Raw genomic sequence first — 10503 nt, 5'->3', positions numbered from 1 at the left:
GTTTGGCAAAGAAAGAAACAAAGACAGATTTTGCAACAGATTTCTTAAAGTTAGCATTAAAAATCTCTTTGGAAATGTTTGTTGCCACACTGGTCGATGCTACTTTGTGCCAGAATCATTCATTTGACAGATTTACATGTCTTAACAAATTATGATGATAATTATAACAGAATTTGTCATGGAGACAAACTAAATCATTGGGAGAGTTTATTTATTTTGTGAGAAACAATAGTTTATTGGTTATAAGGGTGAAACTCAGTTTTATATTAAAATAGTATAAAAATACTGTGACACTGTTAACCTGTAAATAAATTCACACAGGAAATGAGAGGGGGTGATTATGTTTATAGTCAGAGYGCATTACAACTTTTGACCTTTTTCCAGGTTTGTTATTAATATTATCTAAATAAGATCCGGTGTTTAAGTCCCACCAGACAAAGTGATACTTTGAGGTTTTTATTTTCCCCACATGATGTCCCGCTCCTTGACCCTTTCCTGCGGGCTCCCTGGGGTTTTGGACCGGCTTGTCCTTCTTTGAAAGCGCACAAAGTCTGGATGTGGCAGCCCCAGTGTCTGGGAAACTTCACAGCTTTGCATGAGGGCTCTCTGATGAAAACACTAACTGTCAGCACAGTTGGTTATGTTTGGATTATTTTGTTCTTGTCTTTCARGGATGGAGCTTTATTCTTGTATGAAACAATAACAGTATAGATGTTTTGTTGCTATTTTTGGCTTTTACAACAAATGCTTATTTWAAAAAAATAAAGTATTCTGGTGGTCATGTCTGAATGTGTACGCTCTCTTGTGGAGACTGGGAACATGAATGTGATCCGTGTGGGTGGAGCTGAGGGTTCAGACCTGCTGCACCAGCTCCCAGTCTGTGATCAGAGTTGGTCCAAAGGATGCAGCAGGAAACACTCGTGTGGAATAAGAAATGTGGACCTCAGTGTATTTTCCTACATTTTTCTTTTTTTTTCCTTATGACTTGAAGAATCTGATTTTTCCAGTGAGCTTCCTTCTTTGAAAACATTTTTTCAATTAAGCAGACGCGCATGTGGATGCTTTGTTTTAKTTTATTATTAATATTAATAGCTATTCCTGATGATGGGAAGGGTTAATCCCGCTGACGGCCGCCTGGTTGTCTTGCTGGTTGGAGTAAGCCTGACCGCGTTCTGCTTCACTCGTTTTTCCTGAGGGGGAAAAGAAAAGAAAAAACTTCCCCTAAAAAGTTCTCTTTATGGCGCAAAATGACAGAGTCTAATTTGAGTAATGGCAGCAACTATGGGCTGGATTTCGACGCGCTCAACGACTCCGTCCTGGACCAGAACGTCACGGCGTGCAGGAACTTCACCATCATGGACCCGCAGGTTGTCGGGGTCGGGATCTTCCTGTCCGCCTTCATCCTGGTGGCGTTCGCCGGGAACATCCTGGTCATCCTGTCCGTGGTGTGCAACAAACACCTGCAGAACATCACCAACTTCTTCATCGTCAACTTGGCCATGGCGGACCTGCTGCTGAGCGTCATCGTGCTGCCCTTCTCCGCCTCCCTGGAGGTTCTGGGCTGCTGGGCGTTCGGCCGGGTGTTCTGCAACATCTGGGCAGCTGTGGACGTGCTCTGCTGCACCGCCTCCATCCTCAGCCTCTGCATCATCTCCATCGACCGCTACATCGGGGTGAAGTACTGTCTCAAGTACCCCAGCATCATGACGGAGAGGAGAGCGGCGGCCATCCTGGTGCTGGTGTGGGTCTCCTCCGTGGTGATCTCCGTGGGACCCCTGCTGGGTTGGAAGGAACCCCCGCCMGTGGACGACAGCATCTGCAGCATCACGGAGGAGCCCGGCTACGCGCTCTTCTCCTCTCTCTTCTCCTTTTACCTGCCGCTCATGGTCATCCTGATCATGTACTTCAGGGTGTACGTGGTCGCCCGCAGGACCACCAGGAGCCTGGAGGCAGGGGTCAAGCGGGAGAGGGACAAGTCTGTGGAGGTGGTGCTGCGCATCCACTGCCGCAGCGTGCTGGAGGACGCGCGCACCGCCAGCTCCAAGAGCAGCAAGAACCACCCGTTCCGAAGTTCCCTCTCCGTGCGYCTCATGAAGTTCTCCAGGGAGAAAAAGGCGGCGAAAACTCTCGCCATCGTGGTGGGGATGTTCATCCTCTGCTGGCTGCCCTTTTTCTTCTTTCTACCTTTAGGTATGTTCAGGTTTATCGCCCACCGCCGTGCGCGAAAGTGCCAAAATGTTGTTGCGCTTTTCTCAGTTTGTTTACAAAATAGTTCATGAACCAAAGAACGGATTTTAATAAAACTCTCTGAAAGTAATTATCCCATGCACATCAAATGATGAACTTTAAAGGAAACCCACAGCCACTGACTTTTGAAAACACAAAAAATTTGGTAAAACTTTGGCAATTTTACGAACATTGAGGCAAAAGCAGCTGAAACTCCCAATGCTGAGAACTATCTCACGAGATCTGTGTTAAAAACTTTGCAATTAACCATTAACTCTGTCTGTATGATAGAAAAAAAATCTCACAAATCACTGAACAGTTTTAAACGAAAACAAATCAGAAAAGAATTACTGGATGAATGTCTACAACCGATTAACTTTTGGAGTCAACCATGGGTGTAACTTTCAGGGGGGCTGAGGGGGTATGATCCCCACAATATTTTTGATCCAGTCCATATAAGTCTATAACATTGAATTGTGTTGTAATTTATCCATWYCACACCAGGTAAATATATTTYTGSGAAAYTGAGAAATTTAGGCAGTATGTTGTMTCTTAAAAATGTAAAATATTTGTTRMTGTAGGAAAAAATAGTGGGGGGAAAAGCCCATACATGGCCTACTGTATAACCCCATCATATCCTGAATCAAAAGTAAAGGATTCAATGTAAATAGACAGACAGCATGACCCCCAATGATAGACCTAAATTTAAGCCCTCGGAGGCAACCCCATTCAAGATGGCCACCACAGTTCACTAACCTTAGACAATACAAAAATGGCTTTAACTGTTTTACAGAAAAAGGAGCTAAACTTCGGTGTGATTGTAACTGAGCATTGTGCCCACCAGTATTTTAGAACAACTCATTGCACAAAACMTTTCCTTAAAACTTTGACATTAACTGTTGGCATTGGCCCTTTTTTGTCTGTTAGCAAAATATCTCATAAACTACTGAGAAGTTCTATTGAAACTTTCTGAAAGTAATTAGTTGATGTGCAACTGAATTATTCAAGATGGCTACCAAAACTAATCAACCCTAGTTTGCACAAAACTGTCTATAACTCCCTGAATTTTACACATGTTCAAATGTTGTGGTGGCTGAGAGCCATTATCAACGACAGGCCACTTTAAACCCTAGCAAATCATGAGAGATCTCACATTTTCATCTGATTAATGAATAAATACGTGATTTAGGAAATAAATGTGCTTCGTGTAAATAATTGATTTATGCCTTTGAGTGATTGAATACTTTCTATTTCTATGCAGATGCTTATTCTATTTTTATATCTCTGGTTCTGCTGCTCAAGCCTAAAGCACAGGAGCCAAATAAACCGGTGAACAACTTTTTGACTTCTTGATGATCTAACAATAAACTGCACAATAAATTTCCAGAGCACAGGTCCTCAAATGGTGGTCCATGGTCTGCATCCAGACTCAAAATAAGCTTTTTTTTTAGTGGAGAGTTGAAAACTTATGTCATAGTTCTAGAGACATCAATATTTTTAAAATCTGATATATAAATTGTTGCAAATTAAGCATAAATTAGTTGAGCAATCATATACAGTATGTCTAAATTTACAGTGCAGTGTAAAAAAATCTATCAGATCCACCAAAATTCTAATTTTACAGACTGTAACAACTCCTTTTAGAGTTAGCAAACAGAAAACTAAACATTTTATTGTCTATCTAAGAATAAACAAAATGTCTGTATAGGCTACTTTGTTATACTTTGAAATATAAAAAAGCAAAACAAAGCATAAAACAACAATAAACATGTGAGCAAAAACAGAAATAAATCTCATATGTCATTGCAACCTCATTCAAAATATCACTGTTGTGCACACACACACACACACACACACACACACACACACACACACACACACACACACACACACACACACACACACACATTGTTGAGGCATGACTTTCTGAATTTACTTGAAAACCACTTCATACTTGATTACTTTAATTAGTTCCATTACATGAGTACATTGTTCAAACTGACCAGATTGCATTAATAACATTTGTTAAATTTGATTAAAATTCCACCTGAATATCCCTGTCAAATGACACGACCTGAAATGTTTTCAGGCTGTTATTGTTATATTTTAAAGATTTAACCATAACAAGCTGCGTTCTTATGAGAACTCCSAAAGCCTCGGAGTCCAGAGAGCTAACAATAATATCTACTGAGAGTTCGGTTTCACGTTTGTGACAGAAGGTTAGAAAAGCTTCGAAATCCAGGAACAGTGGTCATTTTTACAATATTGAATGGATTTTTAGAAACATTCACAAAAAAGAAAATCTGTCAGCTACCAATAATTCACTGAAAACTTGGAACTACAAACCTGAACACCTATGGATAAATGTCTTACGGATTGTAAAACAAAACAAAACAAAACAAAAAATTCTGATCTCTCACAGCTTTTATTGTAATCAAAGCCTATGGGGGGGGGGGGGTAAAGACGTCATCCATTCAACAAAGAGGAAAAGGGCACCTTTATTTGTGTGATAAAGGGCAGGGTAGAATGAATGACTTTTCTTAAGATAAAAGATGAGTAAACACAATTATGAGCGTCACMCAATGATCACAGCTAAACTCCTTTGTTCTGAATGTTTGAAAGTAATCATTTTTGTCATATCGATAAAAAAAATAAAAAAGTGAGCAAACACATATGTATTCAGCCTGCTCCCCCAGAGCAGATTATATTCTCAGCAAAACCAACATTTAATCATTAGAGTAACTGACTCCCTGTAAAAGTTAATTTGCATAATTAAGATCAGACAATCAGGAAGATAAGTGTCTGGGGTATTATAAAGCTGTCTGGAAAGGCCAATAAACTCTAATTAGAGCTCTTATGAGTTATAACTCAATGTTAAAACCTTCCGTCCAACAAACCGTTTCCTGTTGAATGCAAAGGTTGTATTTTTAAAACCATGAAGTTCCCGCCGGGGGTTAATGACGTGCCACCTGTTTGTCTCTGCGGGCAGAGTCCTTTATGACTGATTGATGAGTGTAGAGTGTTTTCGCCTGGGCTCGCACACACACTTCATCAGACACACTGATGTGGGTCGATGGTAGAGATAATCAATAATGAGTAACCTTTCACAGAGAGACAGACCTGTAATTATAGCACGTCAATGCCAACCAGGTCTTTTCTCAATGATGATGTAAATTTAGACTCAACACTATGACTCATCTCACAGTCCAGAGAGATTCCCCTGGCACAGGTTTACTCGTGTTAATGCTCTGGTTCCATAAAATCAGCTTTTTTGAAACGTTGCAAACAGCATGAATCCAGATAAAAAGTCTTTCAGTTCTTTTAAAAACCTCCTTTCTCTCTTTCTGTGAAAAGCTAAGACTAAAAATAAAATTCACTAAAGGCATAAACATTGTGTTTTTTAATAAATAAATGTAAAGAAAAAGTCTAAGCAGCTGCACATAATTCARCCAATATACTGAATAATTTTATGTTGTAAATAAAATATAAATTTTATCCTTAAGTAGAATTTATGAAACATTACAAACATTTCTACCATATAAAGACTGAAATAGTTCAATTTAATCCTTATGGCCTCAATAAACATTGACAATAAAGTTTTTGCTTGTGTGTGTATGTATGAGATGCCAAGTGTAAAATAAAATGTTGAAAAATGTCACTAACACATTTGCATTATTTAGTTCACTTCCTGGGTGTAAAATACTAGTTAGCAAATTCTCATTAACATTGTATTGTTATTTAGACCACAGCCCTGACATTTTGCTTATTTTTTTTACAAATGTTTTTATTTTTTTAGATGTAAATTTTAATTCCTAAATCTAAATGTATAAATCTAAAAATAAAAATTAAAATCTTAAAAGTTGCAGCTCAATGATAAAGCTTACCTTTAAGAATTTTGGAATGGTACACAGCCTTTGTTGTTGGTGCACATCTTTTGTTGTGACATCATCACCCTGTGACAAAAGGAAACACTGCTATTTGCTGCTAAAGATGCATTTAAAAGTTATACTCAAAATGTGTTCATCAAAACAATRTGGATGGTACATGTGGTCCAGCAATTTGMAGTGCCACTYGGACATYGACCACAACWGCAAGTKTGATGTCTTGTAGGTAAGTGTTAGCAGTGTTAGCAGCGTTAGCACCTGCTTTTGTTTCTGGATGATGACATAATTACAAAAGGTGTGCACCAAAGTCAAGGGCTGCATTCCTTCATGGAATACTAAAATGTATACTTTACCATTTAACTTACACGTTTACATTTAGGATTTAAAATTCAGACATAACATTTACCATTAAAATAATAATAATAATAATAATAATAATAATAATAATAATAATAATAATAAAATCGTTAAAAAAAACTAGTAAAATGTAAGAGCAGTAATCTAAATAAAAATAAAAAGTGGGAATCTATTGGGAAATTTTAACTAAGATTTTACACTCAGAAAGTGAACTAAATAATGTAAATGTGTTAGTGGCATTTTTTAAATTATTATTTTACACATGGCATGCCATATTTGTATGTGAGTGTTTCTTTATCTGTACCAGTAGCAATTTTTTTGTGAACTATTAAGCTAATTTTGATAAAACTTTCAGAACTTCTTCAACTCTTTAACTTTAAATATGGCCATTACAGCTAATTGACCAGTATACTGTATGTTAACTGGCAACTTATAGATGGAGTGAGTGTGTTTTCTATTTTTTTTTATCCTACATTTAATCAGCTTGTTTGTATTTGGGTTTTCAAATGTATTTAGTTGTTTTGTGCTGCATCTGTTCTCAGTGTTTTTGATTTGTTTTTGCATTTTTTATGTATTTTATTATTTATTAACCAATAGGGACTACAGGTGGAACAACTGTTTGTTTGTGTGTGTATACTCCTTCTTAATAAATCAATCTGAATAATTTATCCAAATGTGCCAGAGCAACCAAAACACCAAAAACACAAAAATATGTTTTTTGTACCTTCCTTAAAACTACATATATTTAAACCTTTYAGTCACTGATGCACTGCTTGGCATTTCCTCTTCATCAGCTTGTATAAACAGACAGTGTTTTGTTATGATCTATAGCTCAGTGTGAGGTCTTTTGTAAAATTATTCTGCTTAATCTGAAGCAGTTCCCTCTTCAGAAAAAAAAAAACTTGTGCTCTTATTTTGTTGACTATAATGTTGTTTAGCTGTTGTGGCCATCTTGAAATGGGCGGAGCCTAAACATGAATCAGTTACAGATAGAAAACCAAGCATTAGTTTTTAACAGTTTCAACTTTATTGGTTCAAGTTTCAGATATGTCTGTCAGCAAAACTTGTCTTAAACAGTGATTCACAAAATTTTATGCAAAGAYGTGCAGCTCTTTGAATGTGAGGTGTAAATGACTATCAGCTACTACYACATCAAATTCAGCCTCAATATTTTTTTAAAATTCATAAAGTTAAGCTRCTTTTRTGYGGACYAATAGCTGTGGCAGCCATCTTGAACTGAGCTGACTAAATGTTGGTAGTTTGATGGATCAACGGTTGATGCCACACGGCAAGACGGTCCTGGGTTTTATACAGAGTTCTGACCTGAGAGCTTTCTTTATGGAGTTTGAATGTTTTCCTTATGCTTGTGTGGGTTTTTTCCAGGTATTTCAGTTTCCTTCYAATCGACCAAAAACATGCATGTTAGGCTGCCTTCCTTGCAAAAAAGAGCTGCAMTTTCTGTGGGATTTGTTTGGTTAAAGAAAGCTTAAACATAATAAATCAATTCATTACATACACTAGTTTCACTATCCAATTATTAATTTCTAAATCAGTTCAGTGGTTTATAAGGTATTTTGCTTACAATTATGGTTGATATTAGCATTTATTGCCAAAGTTTGAGGCAAACCTTTTCTGCAGTCTGTCACACTCTGTTGCAGGTGATGCTTATTGACTTCCACTCTGAAGTTTAGCTCAATACCTGTTAAGCTGTTACAACCATTGTTGTGTTTGATACAGTCAATTAGCTGTGGTGGCCATCTTGAATCGRRTTGATTGTGAATGTCAGCAAAAATGATTACTTTCTGAAAGTTTCATTAAAATCTGTCTGATGGTTCCTGAGAAGTTTTGCTAACAGACGCAGTTGACTGTTTTCGTTAATGGCCAAGTTGTAAACACAGATCTTGGGTAATATTTTACTGCTCAGAGCACAAGTCATGGATCTTTTTTAGCTACTACTACACCAAATTATAGCCCAAAATCTGTAAAACTGGCAGCAKTACAGTCCTTTTAGATAGGCTTTCTGGCTATTTTAAACAAGTCTGTTTTCAAAAGTGTTTCACTTTTAGGTGTAGGCCTATTACTTTCTGAGATTTGCATCCAAATTTGTCCAGTGGTTTATGAGAAAACACACACAGGCAGAGTCATCATCACACTTTTGTGTGACAAAAATGAAAAGTCTTGTCTAAAATAAAAAGTGTAATGTTTGTTTTTAGTGTTATTCACCATATTAGCTATAAGTAGCACCACACCRTGTCAGAGTGGTATCTGCATACATATAAGCAGGTCATCTTTAATGCATCAGTGCTTCATGTTCCTACGAGGGCAGGTTTAAAAACCTCAATATAAAAGAATGACATTCACAACCTTGGATCCTTGTGTGAAGGAGATACTTCAGGATTTTCTCTTCTCACATGAAAGAGGCATCACTAAACATTTCCTCATATATTAGACAGGTCTCCAGACTCCTGCGTGGAGTGTGTTCAAAGCACTTAAGATTCTGCTCAATCTTTTTTTTTTTTTTTTTTTTTTTAGTTCTGGCTTAAGACTTAGGCCGGTGGCTACACATCTAAAATCAGTCAGAAAAGGTTCAAAATAGCAAATACTTTGCAAATATCAATTTTTTTCTTCTTTGCTTCACAAAGGCTGATAGTAAACAAACAAAATGAAAAAAAAATAGACAGTTACCTGTTGTCATGGAGTTGTGGTTTTGCGTCAGAGTGATGAATCGTGCTGTCTGCCTCCAGGTTTACGTCATTTCAGTGGGAAGACTCAATAGAGAACCTGGCCTCTAATACCTTTATTCATCTTCATATTGAATTTTTTTATTAAAATGACCTTATAGAGTCTTTGAGTGAATGCAAGAGTAAGATTTAGTGAGTAATTGGCACACAAGCCAGAATGAACCTGTACAAAGCTCTGCCATTCTGCTGCTTTATGATTCAGTAGATGGCACACCCCCTGTTTGCATTTGTTGCGCACAGTGTGTTGTTGGTAGCTGATGTCAAAACAGCATGAAGTCATTACTCTGAAAATGACACACAAGCCATTTCCTTTGTTTCCACATTGTGCGAACACAATTGAGCTGACTATTATGCGTTTCTGAACCAAAGCAGTGGAGATCCGACACRAGCTCTGAGCTGCAAATCAGCAGCAGAGTTCAATTAGAGTTTATATAGAGAGAGGCATCATTCCACAAATTACTGCAGTTTAAAACAGGTCATACTAAAATATTATGGTAGGTATTAAGAAATGTAAAAAGCAATGCTGTCTGTGAGAACATGCAAGTTGAATTAAAATTGTTTTTAGTACAGTTCAAATATCATCAGTCAACAGTTTCAGTACTGTTGTCTGAGTATTAAAATGTTATAAGAAGTTTTATGCAAAGGCAGAGGTAGATTTGTGCACAAATTTAACCCTTCAATATTCAGGCACTGTTACAAAGATTTTATGCCAAGACTGACCTGACACCCAAAATCAACAAACAAAACAGTGAACAATAAGTATAATAAGTATCTTACCTGTTGTTGATAAATCCTTTGAATGACTTCAGTTTGGAAATTAAGTACTTGATTCTGACTAGACTGATGAACTAGGGGTTAGTCTAAAATCAAATCAAATCAGATTTCTGCTGTCTTAAAATCTCCAATCTCCAAAACCAAGAGCAGTAAGGGGACATAGGGTGCAGCAGCCACMCCTTTGTAAGCTTGCTGGTATAGAAAGTTGATTATAAATCTGAATGCAACTTTTTTAACTGCTTAAAACAGGTACTTTTAGCTTTATTTTGTCATCTAGTTAGAGTGAGAAGTTCGTCATCTGTGAGGGGCTCAGAGTACAGCTGCTACTCCTCCACATCGTGAGGAGCCAGTTGAGATGGCTCGGGCATCTGGTTAGGATGCCTCCTGGATGCCTCTGATGAGGTGTTCTGGGCACGTCCCACTGGGAGACCCAATGGTAGACCCAGGACACGCTGGAGGGACTATGTTTCTCAGCTGGCCTGGGAACGCCTTGAGATTCCGACAGATGAGCTGGCCCAAGT

At 37.7% G+C, this 10503-nt stretch overlaps 1 protein-coding gene across 1 annotated transcript in view; it reads left to right on the top strand.

Moving 5' to 3' along the window:
- Positions 1-817: 817 nt before the first annotated feature.
- Positions 818-10503, top strand: part of adra1d (adrenoceptor alpha 1D) — an 11827-nt gene continuing 2141 nt past the window's right edge. The window contains exon 1 of the mRNA XM_014007862.1: positions 818-2190. Coding sequence (XP_013863316.1) covers positions 1248-2190 — 943 coding nt within the window. The 5' untranslated portion in view covers positions 818-1247. The remainder of the gene's footprint in view (positions 2191-10503) is intronic.

This window comes from Austrofundulus limnaeus, unplaced genomic scaffold (genome assembly GCF_001266775.1).
Source record: "Austrofundulus limnaeus strain Quisiro unplaced genomic scaffold, Austrofundulus_limnaeus-1.0 Scaffold45, whole genome shotgun sequence".
Classification (NCBI taxonomy): Eukaryota; Metazoa; Chordata; class Actinopteri; order Cyprinodontiformes; family Rivulidae; genus Austrofundulus; species Austrofundulus limnaeus.
This window is presented reverse-complemented; position numbering and strand designations above follow the sequence as displayed.